The sequence below is a fragment of the Scleropages formosus genome, chromosome 17, assembly GCF_900964775.1.
Source record: "Scleropages formosus chromosome 17, fSclFor1.1, whole genome shotgun sequence".
In the NCBI taxonomy this organism is placed as follows: domain Eukaryota; kingdom Metazoa; phylum Chordata; class Actinopteri; order Osteoglossiformes; family Osteoglossidae; genus Scleropages; species Scleropages formosus.
Genome location: NC_041822.1, coordinates 6,974,048 through 6,994,401, shown reverse-complemented (window position 1 = coordinate 6,994,401; position 20,354 = coordinate 6,974,048). Strand labels below are relative to the sequence as shown.

Here is a 20,354-nt window from a genome sequence, read left to right as displayed (position 1 = left end):
GAGGGAACAGGAAAGGTCCTTCAGCGATTACCTACGACGTGATTGAATGTGGCCTATCTTAAATTGAGAAAAATATGAAAGCCAGACCCGGGGGATCTGTCACCACCTCCATTCTAGCCTATTATTCCCCCAGAGTGTGATGACTGTAACTCTTAATTGGAAACATGTACCACACTTCTAACATTAAATTTCACATGCTTTACTCTCACTTTTATGAGATGCTGTTAAAAATCAAAGTCTTTTAATTGGCCTTTAAGAAAAATGTGCTGTAGTATTTCATTTTCAGAACCGCTTGTCCCATACGGGGTTGCGGGGAACCGGAGCCTACCCAGTAACACAAGGAGTAAGGCCGGAGGGGGAGGGGACACACCCAGGACGGGACGCCAGTCCATCGCAAGGCACCCCAAGCGGGACTCGAACTCTAGACCCACCAGAGAGCAGGACTGTGGTCCAACCCACTGCGCCACCGCGCCCCCTGTGCTGTAGTATATTTTTCAAAATCACATATCTTGCAAAAGTGATATTAGGTTAACTGCCAGAACATGGGTATCACAAGTGTAGATCCTAGCAGTTAAATCATGACTGAAAATGACCAGTATGTTACCAGTATGAAAAGTCTCACCATTATGTAGTGGTTTTCTGAACGTTACTTCAGAAATGTTAATCAGATCAAAAGCTGACACATGACACACTGCAGTGACACTCTGGCTAAGCTCTGTTGTGTGGCTGTTCTAGGGTTGGTTGCCACTGCTTGGATCCTCTCCAAGCCACGACTCCGCACAACTGAGGGACTCCTGGGACACGTACCAGTAGAGGGAGTGTCTGTGCTAGTGCACATCGACACTCAATATCGATATTGATATCAAAATTCTCATGTGCTGTTCTCTCTAAAAATGTGAATTTCACACGGAACATATCTCCTATAAGCGTTGCTCGCATTGTACTGAAACTAAATAAATAAATAAATAAATAAAATAAATACTGTGATTGCCGGACTATAAGCCGCTACTTTTATCACACGCTTTGAACCCTGCGGCTTAAACAACGATGCGGTTAATCTATATATTTTTACGGGCTAACGGCCTATAGCGGGCGCTCTAGCAGGAAGCGCAAGAGCGTGACAGACAGGCAGGAGAAATAATGCGCCGAGGAAGTCGCTAGTTTGATTGACACACGTTAATTGTGTTTTGAACAGTCATTTTGCGCGTCATTCTGAGGCTGTTCAATTCCGACACTGAAGACGACGAATTCAGTGGTTTTAGTGAGGAAGATGAAGAGAGCGATCAATGACTTTTTTAAAAGGCTAACGATCAACAGCTGGTAGGCTTGTTATTTTTTTTAACCGGCATGTCACTATAATGTAATTTCACTGCTGCGTTACTGCCGTGTTAAGGCACTGTTCGGAAAAAAGCCGGTATGGTTATCTCATTTTACTGCTGTGTTTAGTAATTAAACATTTAAAAAAATCTTTCTATGTACCATCTTTCTGTGTACCATAAAGATATCGTGGTTCAGTGTGAACCTGCGGCTGATAGGCAGGCGCGGCTTATAGTCAGGTGTGGCTTATGTGTGTAATTTTTCTTAAATTTTATGAAATTTGGGTGGTGAGGCTTATAGTCAGGTGCGCTCTATAGCGCGGAAAGTAGGGTAAATAAATAAATAAAACAAACTTTTGCACAGCATTTCCCATTCTCACAAAGTGGGAAAACCCTACTCTTACATTACCAATTTTCAGGCCCGGGAGACGTGAACGGGAAGGGAGTCAATTCCCTTTATTTAGCCCTATAAAATGCACTTGAAAGCACTTTGATTCTACTACAGGAAAATATTTATGTGGAGCCATAGAAAACACAATACAGAGACTTCCAAATGCCCTTCACCGAAGCTATGACTCACAGTATGGCTGGGTTTTTACAATGGCTCACTTCCTTCTAGAGTACCACTACTCCGTTGATAGTTAATGTGCCAGAAAACCTGATTGTCCTCAGTTACTGGCCTGTCACTAAGTGGATTCCAGGCCTCCGACATTCCAGAGAAGATCAGATGCTCCTGCACAATGACCTCTGGATGGACCGAGTACACCTGCACTGCCGCGAGCAGAGTAACCACGTCAGTTTGCTCAATGCCACCGTAGGGACCAGCTGAGCATCCAGAGCCAGCTGTCAAGAAGAGATGAGTATTAGGGCCCAAAACACCTCAATCTTGCTACCACCCTGAAAGCCAGACTACTGAGATGTTTCTACACCAAATGATGACTGTCACACAAGCAGTACAGCTGAGATGCATGGTTCATTTCTTGAAACTTTCTCGGAAAAATCAGATTCGACCGTAGCCCTTTAGGCACCATACTGCATAAGAAAGCCCTCTGTATAGCCATATGTAAAAACAGATATATTAATTGTATACCAATCAACAACACAGAACATTTGTTCTGGCTAGCATCATCTTTGTACAGAGATGATGACAAAAAGTGCACCTGCAGCACAGAGCTGCAACCGACATTTCAGCTCTTAAGGCACTTAGTCAAAAACTTTGAGAAGCAGCTTAACATGGACTAAGTGTGCTTTCTTAATAGAAAATACAGGGTTGGCCTTCATCCACGAACCTATGTAGTTTCTTTTTGCATATTTTTTGTATATTAATTTTCCTGTAAAGTATAAATGGATTAGTCATTTTAGAGAGCAGTTTCCATTTTCCTCTACGCTGAATGTTTTTCATTCCTGCCAGCTCACCAAATTCCTTCTTGCAGAACAGCCCACACTCAGCCTAACACAGCTGTGTGACAAATATAAATCCCAACTTTCCAGGAAGGAGTTTCCTCACAAGCTATTGTGAGGGGATGCAGTCTTGTATCACCAGTCTTCTTGTTCCACATCTTTTTCATTCAGTAATAAAATAAAACTTTTCCTAAACGTGCAATGTCTCATTTTTTGACTAATTTCTTCAGCACATCCTTACAGTGCAACAATGCACTGCATGTGAATGAGGGCCTATATCCTTCCCCGGTGGCGCTCTGCAATTTGTTAGCTCTTTTACAGTATATTTCAGGAAATAACTGTAAATTTCATCATTGTTTATGCTCTGGTATTGTGTCCAATTGTGAGGCCAGGCTCAATAAGAGCTTGCAAAGACAAATGACAGGCAGCACAGTGGCAGCAGGTCCCTTTCAGAGAAACAAAGGGCAGTGATCCAGCGCTTGGCTTCAAATAGACACTGAATGAGGCCAATCAATGTGGTGATGTTATCTGTTCCTCAGTTTGTCCAAAGGGGGTAACACAGGAATCTGAGCTCAGAGCCTACAATTTCCTACAATGACTGACTTCATACTATATATTTTTTTCAAAGACCTCTTCATGTGAATGGCGACAATTCAGCTCACTCGTACTTCACACGAGTCACGACATTTCATTTCTATCCCAGTTTTCTTTTATGTAACTGCTGAAATAAATATGAACTGTTCAGTCCTAATCATTTAATGGTAGTCCTTTGTCGCAGTATATTTTAAACTCATTAAATTTTAGCAGGGGTGTGGTAGCACAGCAGGTTTAACTGGGTCCTGCTTCCTGGTAAGTCAGGGGTTCGAGTCTTGCTTGGGGTGCCTTGTGATGGACTGGTATCCCACCCTGGGTGTGCCCCCTTCCTCTGCAGCCTTGCACCTTGTGTTGCTGGGTTAGGCTCTAGCTTATTGCGACCCCACTTGGGACAAGCAGTTTCAGTCAGTGTGTGTGTGTAAGTTTCAGTAAAAAGGTAAGACTGAAAAGCAGACAACCTTTAAGTAAAATTGGAGAGAAAAAAAAATAAGGGTAATTTTTCGTATTTGGCAGTTTCAAACTGATTTATGGCAATAAAAAGATTAATTGCACTATTAATCATCACATTTTTTAAAAAAAATTGTGGCCTGCATATGTTTATAGTCAGTGCATTATACAACAGATGCAAAATGATTTAACATGTTTTTATTCATGTGTTGTTATTGGTAATCCATCATTTCCTGGAAAATAAAAAAAAAAAGAAGTTCCAGGACGACTGCAGTGCTGGTGTAAATAATTACGGCTTTGAATTAGCTGTGGTTGTTTGTGCATTAACAGCAGCAAAAATGCACAGAAGTGTATCTCTAAGGAACACTTTTGGTTTTTTCATACATATGATTACTGATGTTGCAACAGAAAAATTAATTTTATATTTGTACACAGTTGAAATTATGTTTGGGGGACATGGTGGCACAGCAAGTTTGGCCAGGTCCTACTCACTGGTGGGTCTAGGGTTCAAGTCCTGCTTGGGGTGCCTTGTGATGGACTGGCATCCTATCCTGGGTGTGTTCCCTCCCCCCTCCAGCCCTGTGCCCTGTGTTGCCAGGTTGGGCTCCAGCTCGCCACAACCCCACTTGGGACAAGCAGTTTCAGACAGTGTGTGTGAGAAATTATTTTCATCTGATCTGGTTTCCTTACTCAAGTCAAGGCTGCTGAGATTCCATAATCTCTAAATCAGCTCCTCTGCCATAAAACATTAAAGTGACCTGCGAATGCCTATTTCAGAGGGAGCTATAATTGAGGCTATAATTACATACATTCAAATTTATATTACAACTGTTCAGCTCGTCAGTGGGAAGTCAATGAAAATCTCATATGAATGCAGTGAGTAAAAATAATCCATGTGGCTGGCTTTGTATCTCTCAACATCCCACACAAAGCATTGTGCTATTGCAAAAAAGCGTCACGGGCTACAGTACGGATATGAGCATGTCCTCCCACTGTGGCAAGATGTTTGGGAAACTCACAATGATCTGCGTGGACAACAGTCAATTTCCCTGCCTCTTGCCTTCTTCTGGTCAGAGATTTCCAGGCAACCCAGAGAAACTCTGTAATCATCTCTCACTCTTGCGTGTTTCCCACCTGGGACAATGCCACTGAGGTGCATTGTCATGGCAACTTTAACAAGCACACAAGAACTCAGCTCCTTAGAGACAGTGAATGAGGAAGTCCTGAAAGGGAACTCGTGCGATAAAGCCCTGCTTGCCCTCTGTTTCCCACTGTTTGAATGCAATTACAAAATTACTCCAACAAAGAGCCGCTCCTGAATGAATGTGTGCCAGTCACTATCACTGAGGCCTTCTGAAGCTGAATGGCAGAAGGGAGCACATAATCTGGTAAAAATGCTGTTCACCATGAATGAGACGTAATAGAGAGGGCCACCAACAGTGAACAAAAAGTATTCTGAATACCTGAAAATTGCATCTTTTATGTCGCAGTAAACATTATTTTTGCACTTGCTTGTATGTTTGCTTGATCTTTGTTACCAGGGCTCCAGCAAAACCACATTTATTTGAGCTTACAGAGTAACGAGAGAACAGTGAGAAGTACTATAATTGCAGCTAAATGTTTTCTCATGTCATCATTAATTGAGGATAATTAAAAACATCACTGCCAGAAATGTCTGGGTACATTGTAAAAGAAAAGGTCTTTCTGCCAGTACCTTTCTGAATAAACTTTCTAAGAACTGCTGCTTTTCAGTCTAACTTCAAACTGCTTCAGTGGACTGGGTCCTGTCCCGATTGTACTGTCTGCTTGGGAAATTGTGCAGGAAACACAGTACGTTTCAAGGATAGACTCCGACCATGGCCGTGCACTAGAGAAGCAGTTATTGCTAATTAAAAGATGACTGGATCTTAAAACTGTTCAGCTGTTAAAATTGCACAACGTGACATTAGTTATGGGCTATATCTAAGCACTGAAAGTATTTGTTCAAGTCAAAACAGCTTTGTAAAGAATATTTTAAACTTCACACTTTCACTACAAAAAAGTTAATATTTGCAGAACCCCCCAAGTACACAGGCAGTTATGTAACACTTCCAGTTCTTTGTGTGGTCATGTATGTGACATAAAGGCTTTGGAGAGGAAAGTACAGTTTTGTGCCAAAAAACTTGTGGTGCTATGTTGAAGGCAAGATAAGGGGTTCTGTTGAGTGTTGAGGAATGTATGGCGTTCTGCTGAATGCAAAGATAGGAGGGCATTGGAAGATAATTGGTCTTATGTAGAGCACTTCCATCATTTATCAAGCACGTCCTGGGGGGAACATACCATTGATCTGATAATCCACAGAGATGTCCGACGGAGCACGCAGAACAGCAGATCTCCGGTAAACCACATGGACCCTCCCATGTTCCTCGTGCTCCTGTGTACCCTTTTCCAGTGGCTCAATGAAGTACTCTTCAGAGTCAGTGCGAATCATCCCGGCCTGTTGGCACAAAATAAGGTGAAGAGTTAAACACTGTTGTATTATTCTCACCGATTACAGATATCTCACTAAGTAGAGGTAAGATGAACTTTTTACTATATATTGATTTATTTTAGTTTTGCATTATATTGAATATGTTTATTTACATTCTCTTGACACTATGGAAGAGAATTTAACCAAATTAATATTTTACTGCACATATTTTTAAAGATAAAACGAAGTCATTCAGATGTTTATAAATTGTCACATTTACTGTGCTGTGTTTTTACAATTCCTGCTGTGAACAGAGGCAGCGCAAATACTGCAGTGCTAATGAGAAGTTCCCTGTTGGCAAACAGCACATAGTAAATGGTACACATAAACTTAGAAATGTCTCACTATCAATACTGGTGACCTCATACACACAGGCAGCTGCTCTTTAATACTATTCAGTTTCCACACTTAATACGTAAAGAGCACGAAATACAGCCTTTTTCTCTTTTGGTGGGTGGGCTTCACTGTTAGGACCATTCAAGTTGGCTTTGCACAATTGAGCTGAGTGATGCACTAACATTAGTTGTTATCTTCTGCATTTGCTTGCATTTGGGAGCAATGGTGCCAGATTGTACAGCTACTCATACATAGTTAACGCACAGTGGTCAGTCAGTTCATCTTGAGCACCAGCTGTTTTTCACGTGACTGGTCAAGGTTTCTTGTTAAAATGTTCTATTGCCTCTAAGCTACTGAGACTTGAAATACATTCCCCACGATACATTTCTCTGAGAAACAATCCATTCTTTGTCCTGCACAGACTGTGCTGCTGGGCTCTTCGCCTCACTAGTGCCTTAACTGTTGACACATTCATATAAGTCAGCCCATTTAGGTACGCTTAGTTTTTAGCATGTAAAACATGCACGCTGAACAGTTTGCCTGTAGTGCATGCATGCATGCATCTGTGTTGCATGAGTGCCTGTGTGTATTCATTTGTGTATATGTGTACGTGTGTGTGTCAACCCAGCCTCTGGAAACCGTCCCTCGGTTACTTAGTTCATTGAGCCCCAGCGCAGGCCTCTTGTATCGTGCCTTGGCCTTCCTGCTGGAATGCAGACAAAATTTTATTTCTCAGTTCTCGTCATCATACCTCAGCCTGGCCTCATCAGTGCAAGCCTGTGTACACTCCAAAACCGGCACATTTGCTCAACTCCTCAAAGACCTTGCACAATGTTCCTTCCCACTTCCTCTGACTTTAAGGTCTTTCTGACCAAACAGTACATGATAGCTCAGTGTAAGACTGCTCTGCGAGAAAGGTTCTCTGGCGCTGGTGAAAGTCTTCTCTGAAAGACAAATTCTGATGTAACCTAATAGCACTATCTTGGCCTCTAATGTAACACCAGGATAGGCTATTTTTTACACTTTAGCCTGACTGACATGACAATATGATTTCTTTGAAGGAGCTTATACCTTTTACACTTCTAAACAGCTCTGCATATTTGCTGCAAGTTAAATATCTTGGTTAACATTAATATGGCAGGACCTCTCTTGAAACCTGAACTGAAAACAGAGGTCACAAGTGTTTGTCCTAGACCGATCTGTTACCTGCATCTCCAAATAAAACCAAATGCAATACCATTAAGTTTACACAAAATGTATTTGATAAATTCTCTAATCATGTGCACACTGAGATATTACATTAACATTCATTCATTTAGCTGATGCTTTTCTCCAAAGCGACTTACAATGTTAAGATTACAATTCAATAAGATATCTTATTCAAAAAATTACATTTATAGAAATTGTATTAGCTTACCATTTAGTACGTATTTTTGCTCATTTTGTTTGAGAAATGTATGCATATTAACAATAACAATAAAAGTAAGTAGTTTTGTAGAGCGTTACATAATTCAGGCATGTACTGTGAACTGACAAGGTCAACAATATTAAATCCTGAAATGTATTAAAAGAAGTAAAATGCAGTGCTTTTCTAGCTCGATGGAATGCCCCCGATTTGCTTCCATGATTAGAAACAGAGAGCGCTTGAGCATGTGAGTTCCTAAATCCCGTCTGTTTGACAACTGGGCAGAGGCCCTAGAGGGGCAGAGCCCCCCCCCACCCATCCATCCATCCATCCATCCATCCAAAGTCCTACTTTGGCATCATGGTAAAATCCATGTTCATGATGCACGACGCAATAGTTCCTATGAGTATTACACAGCTGCATGTTTAAGGCATCAGTATCAAATTTCGCTGTATGATTATTTTACAATACTGAAGAGATACCATATGAGGAATATCAAATCTGCTCCTAACTACCTTTGAGGCCAATGTGTTATTTGAGGGACAGTGGGGTAATGTAGTGGGAAAACTATCTTCCAACATAAGATGTACATTAAATTCTTTTGTTGCTCAGATGTAATAGTTAACAAAACATGACTGTCTCAGATATTGCAACTATTCTGGAAATTTAGCCCTGTTGAAGAAAATAACTTACATGAGAAATCATGAATCATTGTCACAACCAAATGATTTCAAACAAAAGTTTCTCTGAGAGGGTTTAATCAGACCATTTGTAGTGACATCCAATATTGCTACACTCTTACAACTGGCTTCAATTTGCAGAAAATAAAGTAATGCAGAATGGTGCTCTTACGTATACAAAGAATGACTTGATACTGACATGGGACGCCCCTTGCATCCTCCACCTCTTCCTGCAAATTAAAAAGTCTTCCCAAAAACACAATATCACAGTATCAAGAGTGCGCGCGCACACACACACACACACACACACACACACACACACACACACACACACACACACACACACACACACACACACAGCTAATCCCAAGCAGGATTGTGGCAAACTGGAGCCTAACCCAACAACACAGGGCATAGGGGTGGAGGGGGAGGGGACACACCCAGGACAGGACGCCATTCTGTCACAAGGCACCACAAACGGGACTCGAACCCCGCTCTAACTGGCTCTAGTCTCCATTTAATCCCTGAAATCTCAAATCTGTACTGAATCGCTGAATTTTAACAATTCATTCCTGGTGTCAGTCATTGAAACACCAAACAGGATAACTCCTGCACAACTTTACAATACCTGCAGGTTACATAAAATAGTCACTCAGCTCCTCGCATGAGGGTGCAGTATTATTATGATGACTCCGCATTGACAGTTGTACCTCCCAGTGTGCATGTTGGTGGGAGCAGCTCCACTGCAGGGGAAGGACAATTGCAGGTGGTTGACAGAGGCCTAAACTGCTGTCGCCTAAATAAAAGCCCTCTGAAAGGGATCAAGAGACCTGTGTTCCATCAGTTTAATATCCCAGCATCAGCGCCAGCCAAGCAGACAGCGCTACAGTGCCAACACAAACATATGGGATTCAGCTGAAGGGGTCCAGTTTTCTAAGACGGCACTGCAGTCTAAAGTTCTTAAAGAGCCCGTATGAACGTGCGTTATTTAAAAAGGCACAACCGCTTGCAAAAAAGCATGGATTCAGGAGAGACAGTGCTACCTTTCACCTTCTGTGTTGTTTAAAGGTGTGTTTGGATTAGACATGTTTGCAGACCTTCGTCATCATTACCTGCCATTTTCATCCTCTTTTAAATGGAACTTTAAGGAAAAATTACCTCAGCTAATTTCTTCTGATATGAAAAAGTTAAAAAGTAATGTATTCTACTGAGGAAGATTTAAAAGAAATTAATTTTTAAGAAGGCAAATACAAATAACCAAAACACTTGGAAAACTAACTCACGTTATCCATTTTTATAACACGGATATTTCATAAGAAGATGTATTTTAATGACATTCAGAAATAGATTAATAACATAACACCTAACCATATCTTGGATGGCCTTTGAAAATTATATGCATCCAGTTCTATGCTGTTCAAAGGAACCTTAGCACACCATTTTGCAAAGTGGTAAGGAAATGCCCAAGTGAGCTATATAAAACCCACAGGCAGTTAACAGCACTCTGCCTATCCTGATGAGCAACGGAAACATACATTTTACACTGGTTAGGTCTAGACTGTATACATGGAGGAACAAAAAAAGTATACTTAAAACTTATACTAGCTTCAGGTATACATATAAGAATAAAAACCAGCACCACACTTTGATGGACTTAATAGCCAGTACTTCTCCAGAAAAGAACATTATAGAATGGGTTGCCTCTGTATTTCCTCAGCTAGCTCCCCCTCCCTCCCCTCATGCTATATACCCAAACAGTTCTGAGGTCAAACGCCAGAAACAGGGCAGCCTTAGCTGAATCAACACGCAACATCAATAAGTATTAATGAATACACCCTTTGTGCCCACTGCTGTTCCCTGGGAACCATGCACATTTCTTTAAATTAAAAGGAACCTTTAAAGACACAAAATGCACAGCAATTCATCAGCTAAGCACCTACTTAGTGTGCTTCTGTGAGGTGAAAGTAAAACCAGTCATAGTGAGAATCACAGTACAAGGCTGATAGTAAAAAGGAAAACCAATGAGATACAAGCAAAGTGAAGGTGTTGAATGTTTAGCAACATGACGTATCTTGCTGATGTCAATGGTCCTGTCTCGTAAATGTCACCAATATGGACATGGACATTTCCACAAAGGCTTGTGGTAAAGGGGACAGCTCTTCCCAAAAAGGGACTGGGTCCAAAATGCTCTTTTTCAGGACATATGTCAAAATGGATCTACATTTACTGTGGCCTACTATTTTTGTCAAGATTTGGTAAGAATAAAGAATAAAGCACAGGACACCTTCTCTGTAATTATAAGATTCAAAGTTGGCTTAACTGAAGAATTTATGCTTAAAAATGAATGTATTGTGGATATCCTCCTATTAGTGTTAACTCCTACCAACCATGTTTGCACGGATGTACAGTAAATACTCCTTTATGATGACTATTGCTACATTTCAGATGGAATACTGATCATGTAACGACTTTATTTTGAAAAGTATATTTCTCTTGAGCTTTTAACTTTATTATGCAAAATAACAGAAAAATGTAAATGTTCCCCTTAACAACATGTGAATCCTGAGTGGGAATTCTCAAAGTGAGCAGGCACTATGAGAACCTCTAGTAGCTGTACAGTCAACTTGGATGCTGGAAAAAAACAACACATGCATCACAAAGCACCCATCTCAAGAATAATGCCAACAGGACATTTGTAGCTGATTTGTAATTTGTACATTATCATTCTGTCAGCGATATTTTGCTGTTCGTTTAGCTAATGTACCCATTTATACACCAGGATATTCTAAGTAGAGCAATTAAGTACCTTGTTCAAGAGTAAAGTGAGAATAGGATTCAGACACAAGGCTTTCCAATTGTAAGGCGACTGCTCTGGCCACTGTGTAACCTGCTGCCCCTTGTTTGATTTATATCTGAGTTTTAACTAGCTGACAAAAGAATGAATAGAACAAATGTTGCAACAGCTTCACTCACAGCAAGCACTTGTCAAAGTTAGGGTTACAGCGGTCAGGCACCTAACCTGGAAGCACAGGGCACGAGTCTAGCAAGAATACACCAGTCTATTATTGCAGGGCAGCTACACACATAAGCACATTACACTTACTTTAAACTTATCAGCCAACATGAAATACATGTCTTTGGACAGCAGAAGGAAACCCATCCAAACACCACACAGACTGATGGATTCAAACCCATACCCGCACAGCACCAGTGCTGCAAAGGAGCAGCACTACCCACTGCACCACTGTGCCACCCATATGCACTGCAGCGGTTACAGTCAGCACGCAGTGAGCCCTTCCAAAATAAATAGTACACCAAAACCATACACAACTTCTTAAACATTCATATTAAGTATACAAACAGCACTACAGGTTTGCAATAACAGCACAACACAATTACAAATACAAATGAATGGCAGGGATACAAAATTAAATTTCAGTAGGGTATTTGGAATATCTTGATATATGTGTAAACAGAAATATTATGGTATGGAAGTACATGTAAACAGGCTATGTCCTTAACCAAAATATTGAGCATAACCATAATACTGTGTTCATGTAATTGTAGTCACTCTGTGATCCACAGTGAATAAAAAAGTAATCAGCTGTGTCATTTGCATATGAGAAGGAATTGTGAAAAATAACTCAAGAAAATGGAAGAGGACCGATTTTAACATTTTAAATTCAGCATACATAAGTAAGCTTTAAGAAATACAATGTATTCAAAGTAGCAATAATATTTGTTCAAAATTATCTACTGATTTACAGAGAAAATGTGCTATAAATTTCAAGAGCAAAATTACTTTTGTCTTCCAATTTTTTCATGCCTTATGAAAACTATTCTCTCAGCTCAAACTGGTTAAGATAGTGCCTGAAGATGCCAATTAATATTTTCCAATGTTAACATAATTCAACATACATAAAGCAAAGCATGAAGCAATTCATGCATTTTATACAGATAATAGTTTACAGTTAATTAAATAGAAATTTCTTCCATCAAGAAATGTTATTTTATTGTTTTCATTTCAAAGTTAACTGATAGTGACAAACATTGACAGGTTCTATATATGTAGACAGTTTTAGAGTAAGCAGAGATGACACATGGCTTATTTAAACAGTGAAAGGCAATGAGAAAAATATTGGACAGCAGATAAGATAAAATGTCAAATGTTCATGACAGTTAAGTTCAAACCCAACTGTCCACTAATTCTGTAGTATATTGAAGTGAGGTACCTGCCCAAACTTCTCTGGCAAAAATACTCTGCTGTATGTCAAATAATGTAACGTAATTTGAATAATACAACAAACAGTAAATAAAAAAAGATCATAACAAATACAATAAATATATGTATGCAAAATATCCACTCCTACAAAATATATGAAATAAATACACTTAGAGCACCCTAGTAGGTTAACTGCTACAGAAGAAAAATTTGAAAAGCTTGTTCTCTTTGGGGACAAAATACAATCTCACATGACATTTCATGTCCTCTGCATTCCATGACTGTTTGTTATTTTACTTGCAGTGAGTTATTTTTACACAGGACTTCAACAAAAATGGAGACTGACATACTGAGGATACAGTAGGTATTTATCTCTTTGTGTATCACTCTAGCTTGTGCCTGTGAGTTTCTCATCATTAACTAATAATATGAAAGGAGACATAGCCAATTAGTAGCTTCACTGTAAGACCACAGAAACAAATACATGCTCTGTCTATGTGCACCATAAAACTTGTACTGTTGAAACCCCCCATTTCAACACTGTGTGCTTCATTAGATATCACTGGAATATCAGGCATAAACAAAGGAGGAAATGATTTAGTTCAAAGACTGACTAAATCCTGCCCAAAGCAGAGCTTAACTATTGGACACATCATCAATAGCACAGTAGCTACACCACATTAGCATATTACAAATGTAAGAATATTTGGCATTGACGATCAGAGGAACAAATGAAGTTCAGCACCCTACCCCTGCACAGGCACATGTACCACACTGTACATCTCCACAGGTTTCAACAGAAATGACACTACTAGTAAAAATAATTTAAATACAGATTGCCAAGTAAGAAATCTGGTCAAAGAACTTGTAAGACCCTGTAAAATCTAAGTATACAGCTTCTATTGATATACGTGTGTACACACACACAAACACTTTCTGAACCCCATATGGGGTCGCAGGAAACCAGACCCTAACCCGGCAACTCAGGGCACAAGGGGACACACCCAGGACAGGACACCAGTCTGTCACAAGGCAAGTCCCACCCGGTCCAACCCACTGCGCCACTGCGCCACTGCACCCCCCCCTTATATGTGTACCCTTTTCTAAGAAATATAATTGTAACTTAGAGTATTAATGGTTCTTTGTCTATTATTTTCTTTTCTGTTTTCATTTTCTTGTGTTTTTTAAACTGGAATACTTCAAAGTACGTACCTTGCTCAAGGACACCACACTGCTAGCAGTGAATTGGTCCTGTTCTGCAAACTTTCTAATCCATGTCCTTAAGAGCTATGCTACCTACTGCTCCACTATTCAATTTGATTCCACTAAAGAGGATAAGTAGCCATAAACAGACATACTATACTGTATCTTTCGAGTATTTTCTACAAGTGTGCTCAGTAATCGCATAATCAAACAAGAACTGAAGTCAAACAAGCACTTTTATTATTGTAAGTTACCGAAAATCCATTTTGCCCTTTTCCCACTGGAATTTCCGCAGGCTTCAAACACCCACGTCAAGCCCTCTCCCCCTCCCCATGGAGGACTTTTAATGACCACACATCTCTCCAAAGTCACTAGGCAGAAAGGAAGTGTCTGCTTCCTCGGCATCAGTAATGAATCTGTAGTAAGGAGTTCCAGAATCAAAATGCCTGTAATTAACAGTAAAACACCTACATATTGACTACTGTTTTGGATCAAAGATGTCACTATTTGAAATGTCTTTTTGATCACATGGACTTCTTTACATTTTTGGTTATTCCTTAAAATCGGCAGAGTCCTCAAATACACTTTGCAAATCCTGAGCAATCATGTGTTGCCATCTTTACAGAGGTTAAGTATTTTCTATAGAAAAGAAATTGCTGTCAGATGTAGGTATGTGAAGACATTTGGCCTGCTGGCATGCAGAATTGACCACAACTGTTACCATAAGAGTGCTATCTACAAACAGAGTGCCCTTAGAACCACTGCCACTTTGCTCATCCAAATAAGCACCTCCAGGTGAGGGCCATCATCCAACCGCAACACATCTCTCCAAGGACCTTAATGGATGGCAAAACATAGCCTTGCTTCTCTGATGTTTGGAACAGTATATTACAGGGTTGTACTACACTTGTACTGTACATCTTGTGCCACAACAGTACAGAACTCCTGCTGCAGACAGCTTCTTTTCAGCAGTATATGGGTGGGCTGGTAATGAAACCTAATGTGTCTAAGCACGGTATACACTGTGAGCTACAAACTATCTAAATTAACAAAACAATAGATCAATATGTTTCATCTCATTGCCATATAAGGAAATGGGTGTTGTGGAGTACTATCACTTCCAGTACCTAATGTAATACAGAACATGCCCTGAAGTCTTAAAAAAGTTTAAAGAACTTTTTTTGCTTAAATCAAGTATTCCTGAGAAAGTTGGAATATTGCCCTTGCTTTCTAGAGAGGATATATGCCATTTCTTCATAACCTGATTTGCTAGGACATTAAAGGGTCAGATTGGGGTCAAGTGAAACTTCATCAAGTGACAAGCCTATGTTTACAAGACATCTCTTATTTCTCATCTTAGACATGAAGGACTGAGCAGGCTTTTTCACTTACCTCTCTGGATTTCCTACATTTTAATTTAAAGTTACAAGGATGCTACAGAGAGGACTTCCTTCTGCCCAGATGTTTTAGCTTGAAATTAAAACAGTCAGCCAACAGAAGGAAATAAACCCTGAAACAGTGGGTTAATACAGGAGTGTTGCAGGGTGAATGTGAGTTCAGTGAGTGGCATCTTGCCCAGCCATTCACTCTGTCACATGAAACACAGTGAAACAAAACATTTTGCTTCTAACAATCCATATATATGAAAACGGTAGAGTTGTAAAGCCTCTGTGACACCATATAATCAAATACAGGGTAATAGTGTGTTGTAGACTTTCGTGAAGTGATAAAAGACAAGGACATAAAATTATCACAGAAGTCTGGCCTCTGAACAGAAATATTATCATATGGCATGTTGCTGAAATCACACACACAACACAAGTGTGTGCGTGCAAGCTCCTGCAACTGGGGCCAATTTAAGACCATTAACATCTTCATTGTAGAAATGAAGGGGACAGGGGTATAAATTGACTTGTTACATGTTAGAGATACAAATGGCAGCAGGTGGCATGAGTGGTTAAAGCTGCCATCCAGCACTTGAAGAACCCAGGTTTGAATCTTATCTCCTGCTGTAGGAACCTTAAGCAAGGAATGTACCTTAAACTGCTCCAGTCAAATACCCAGTTGAATAAATGTGCTAAATAACTGTAATTATCTCAACATCGTAAGTCACTTTGAAGAAAAGTGTCAGCTAAACAAATAAGTGTAAATTTAACACTACTAGAAAACAAGTTGTGGGATTTATACAACTGAGCAGTTTTCTGCAAAACACATGTAATGTAATTTCTGACCTCTACATGGATTAATAAGCATGAGTAAAAACTCTTCAAAAAGTCTTAATCTTCATAAAGCATGAAATTATGCTTCCTTGCTGTTGCATGAAACGTAATACTTATGTTTATAATGTAAGCTCCTTCCTAAGAAAGCTCCAGTAGTCTACCAAAAGCTTTCTAATCTTACCACCGTGAGTGTAAACTGTCATCTAAAAACATAAACAGAAAGTATAGTAAACTTTGGCTCAAGAGGCCTTCCCATGCACTCACAACCCACATGCCTTGGGCTGTACCTTGCAGGCATGTGAAAAGAACTTCAAGGAGTATGTGAGTGCTAGTAAAAATTTACATGCAATGGTTAAGAAGTGTATATGATGAGTTCTGGACTTTATCTTCCATTAGTTCTTCTGTAAAACGGTGTCACCTTTCTAGATAGCAAGGTCAAGACACAGTGCCACAAGCCCTTGAATGTAAACCCCCTCTTCTCAAACACCAGCCCTCAAATCTACTGAGTGTAACAGGTGACATTTTCTTTTTCCTGTTGGGAATGGATGTTTGGACAGGAACTCAATAAAAACATCAAATTACTACACAACACTCCCCTTGCCTAGGCACCACTCATCTACAGTGCAAAATACAGTAGCCTGTTAGGAGTACTGACAATTAAAATAATCATGTGAATCCGTTTGTGGTACTTTTAAAACTTTGTTTTGTCTCTCATACTAATCTAAAAGTGCAGGATGAAATTTTGACTGATGCTGATTAAATGCTAAAAAAATGACAATTACAAATAAAAATATCTCCAAAATATGTGCAATTTGTTCTGTGGAGAAGGCCAGCCTCTTGTTAATTCACATGCATTTTATTCAGTGCAGGAAATCTTACCAGCCCATCGCAGTTGTTAATGGCGACAGAAGCTCCAGGCACATCGGTGATGTCACCAATAAATGTACAGTCAGTTTTAAGAAGTTCTCTCTTCAGTATCCTCTCTGTCCGGATGCTGGATTGGTTTCCATTCCCACCATTGGTGTCATTCCCGATGGCCTCCACCTCATCGTGCCACTCGACCATGGCACCCGGAGCCACCAGCCTCTCATTGGGACGCAGCCGGAGGTGAAACTCCCTTCCAAATGCCGTGATGTTGAAAAACAGCTGCTCATTCTTCAGCTGGAATCCCAAGGAAACATCTCTCCGCACCCGCTGCTTGTGGTTTGCCGAGAGCAGGTGTGACAGAAAGTGTCCCTCTGAATCTGTGCTGATGGGTGTAACGAGTCCGTATTCTTTCAGTCTTTTCTTCAAGAAACCTGGAGAGGTCAGGCAAATGAGGACAAACACTGAGGGCCATCCTAAGAGATCTTACTGCAATGGTCCATTTAAAGAAGTTAACAGACACAAATAAGGACTCCATTCATGCCTTGATCTATCCAGAAAAAAAAAAAAAAAAAAAAAAAAAAAAAAAACCAACAAGGACAAACCAAGGAAACCATCTGTGAGATTGTAATTAATCTGTACTGGAAATATTGTTTACATAGAAATCCAGTCTTTTGCTTATTTGTGGTCAGTTGGGACATGAAAGAAAGTTTATAACCTTAAAACTGTTTCTTTCATTTTGAAGCAATTTTCCACCGAAAACTGGCCTGCTTTCAAGACATGTGAATGTTTCCATGCAAACTCAGGAAGCATCGAAAGAGTGTAGTTCATTTGCATAAAGTCAAGAAACACAAAGAGATGTTACTGTTTGTCACAGTGAAAACTGATTACTTGTTGCAGGACCTTGCGCAGTTTCCTGCATTACCAAAATCCTATCAATAATACAGTGGCATTTTCTGTCTACTCTGTTAATATCCGTTACAAAAGAGTCATGTCCTTTAAAGTCTTGCTGGCTTATATTTATACATATAAGTTTACCCGAAGGAAACTTAAAGGATGATTCCTTGTACTACAGGCAAAATTTAAAAAAGCCTTGGCAAAACTGCAAAAAACAATTCACTCAACCGTTTTAGTAACGTTAAGTAGATAGTCATCACCTACAAAGCTGAAAACTTTTGATGTGATAAGGGAATTCATACAGGAACACTTTTTTGGTAGTTATCAAGGCAATTACAGTAATTTGGACTACAGCACTTTGTCCTTAACTTATTATGTGCTTCATTTTTTGAGGTTCTCATAACATTCCCATATATTGCTTTCTCTGTAGTACATGACAGAGAGATGATGGAAGTGACAAAGGTAAGGGACTCAATGGGTATAACTGGAGATGATTTTTTTTTCCCAGCGATACTGGAACTTCACGTGCCACTTTCACAGTCAACAATAAGTCCGTGCACTGCTAACCATAACATCCATCTTCGCAATATCTCCCCAAATATCTGTGCCACACGTGAGGAGCACTGAAGAACCCCAGGTGGTGCAGATGATCTGCCACCCAACCCCAAGTCATGGTGTAACAATGAGGAAATGTCAGCCATGCCCATGGTCGACAGGACCAAGATGAAAAAAATACTCAATCGTCGATGGCCTCTTTTGCACCATGCTGTCCAAACATATTATATTTCTACTTTATATTGCATATTTGAGCAGCAGTATCATTTGCAAGGGGCAAGGACTGGAGCAGGAGCCCAGTGGCTGGACCTCTTCAGCAAACTGAGGCAAGAGTACAGAGCAAATAAAGTCTTACCTTCTCTATCTACTTCACGAGCCTGAAAAGACAAAACACAGGACACGTTACACATGACTGAAACACATCTTTATAGTACAAGCTTGAAGCTTGTTAAAATGTGCAATTCTGGGCCGCCAAGGCCGACAATTTGTGGCACGTCAGAGGCTGTTGGGACGGGAGAAGTAACCGAAAATGCTTCTTTTTGGTCGCACTCACACTTCTTCTTGTCAGCAAATTAATACCACTGAGCTGAGGCGAAGATGAACTTCAACTTTCGCGACAGTTTATCATGAGGAGCCCCTGGCCGTTTGTGGAAATAATTATTTTTTTTTAAAAAAAACCGCGCAAAACTGAGGCGAGCGACTAGTAGTAGTAGTAGTTCACAGCCGTACTGTAGTACCGTACTGACTCTCTGTACTGTACTGTACTACCGCCTGCAACAGGGACTGGACTCGCTTCGCGGTTGCAGTGACTCGCGACACTAGTCTGCGCGAGTAACTGTGACACACGGCAGAGTCGCGCTCTTTGCGCACTTTTCCACCAAAAGACGCCTGAGCTGCTCACTTACCTTGTTGGCTGAAGTCAGAGCGGCCAGGAGCAGCAGCAGCAGCGCCACCAGGAGCAGCAACCTGTGTGACAGGAGCCCCATCGCGAGCCCCGCGTAGCCGCTCGCTACAAAAAAGCGCGAGGGAAGTTGAGCCTTAACAGCCTGTCCTCGCGCGCACTGACTGCACGGCACGGCGCGGCACGCGCTGGCCCCGCACTACTGCCAGTGACCGAAAAGTCACTGCTTCAGTTCGTAACGGAAAAGTGACGTTCACGTTCCACGCTGAAACTGAAAGGTCTGCAGCGAGCGTCAGAGTAAAACCGAAGGCGACTTTTACTTCGCTGCGGCACTCGGCTCAGTGTTTTCGCGGTGTGATCACTGTGTTCACGAGCTCATTCGCATCTCGCGCGTTATGCTGATGGTAACCCGCGCGCGTAGCCCTGACCGCCCTGCAGAGCCCAGTCTGTGGGAGCCTCCGCGGCCCGCCGCTTCTCCCCCGCCTAATAAAGTAGAGAAGGCAGGCGCCCCGTGACGTCATTGCCCCCTCCCCGTCCCGAGCCGTCCCGTCCGGTCCCGCGCGCTCGGATCGCCCCCACCGCAGCGCAACAGGCTAAAGACATGTGAAAGAAACACGTGGAAACACTTTCTTTCGTCAGTGGCTAATGTGGGAGCAAAGGGATTTTTTACTACAATAAAGCTGCCCCTAAAATTTAGAAAGGAAACATTAAAAAACAGAGATAAAGTCAGTGATGAATTTCATTTATCCCATGTATTATTGCTCCCATTACTCTTTCAGTACGTTCATTGTTTTATGGTTTTACA

The 20,354-nt window shown here is 40.8% G+C and overlaps 1 protein-coding gene across 1 annotated transcript in view; it reads right to left on the bottom strand.

Annotated features, from left to right (window-relative positions):
- adamts3 (ADAM metallopeptidase with thrombospondin type 1 motif, 3) overlaps positions 1 to 19,665 on the bottom strand; it is a 56,105-nt gene extending 36,440 nt beyond the window's left edge. Inside the window, exons 1-4 of the mRNA XM_018758914.2 lie at positions 19,554 to 19,665; positions 19,004 to 19,025; positions 17,212 to 17,630; positions 6,078 to 6,234 (exon numbers count right to left, since the gene is read on the bottom strand). Of these exons, the coding sequence (XP_018614430.1) occupies positions 6,078 to 6,234; positions 17,212 to 17,630; positions 19,004 to 19,025; positions 19,554 to 19,634 (679 nt within the window). The 5' untranslated portion in view covers positions 19,635 to 19,665. The remainder of the gene's footprint in view (positions 1 to 6,077; positions 6,235 to 17,211; positions 17,631 to 19,003; positions 19,026 to 19,553) is intronic.
- Between the last annotated feature and the right edge of the window lie 689 nt (positions 19,666 to 20,354).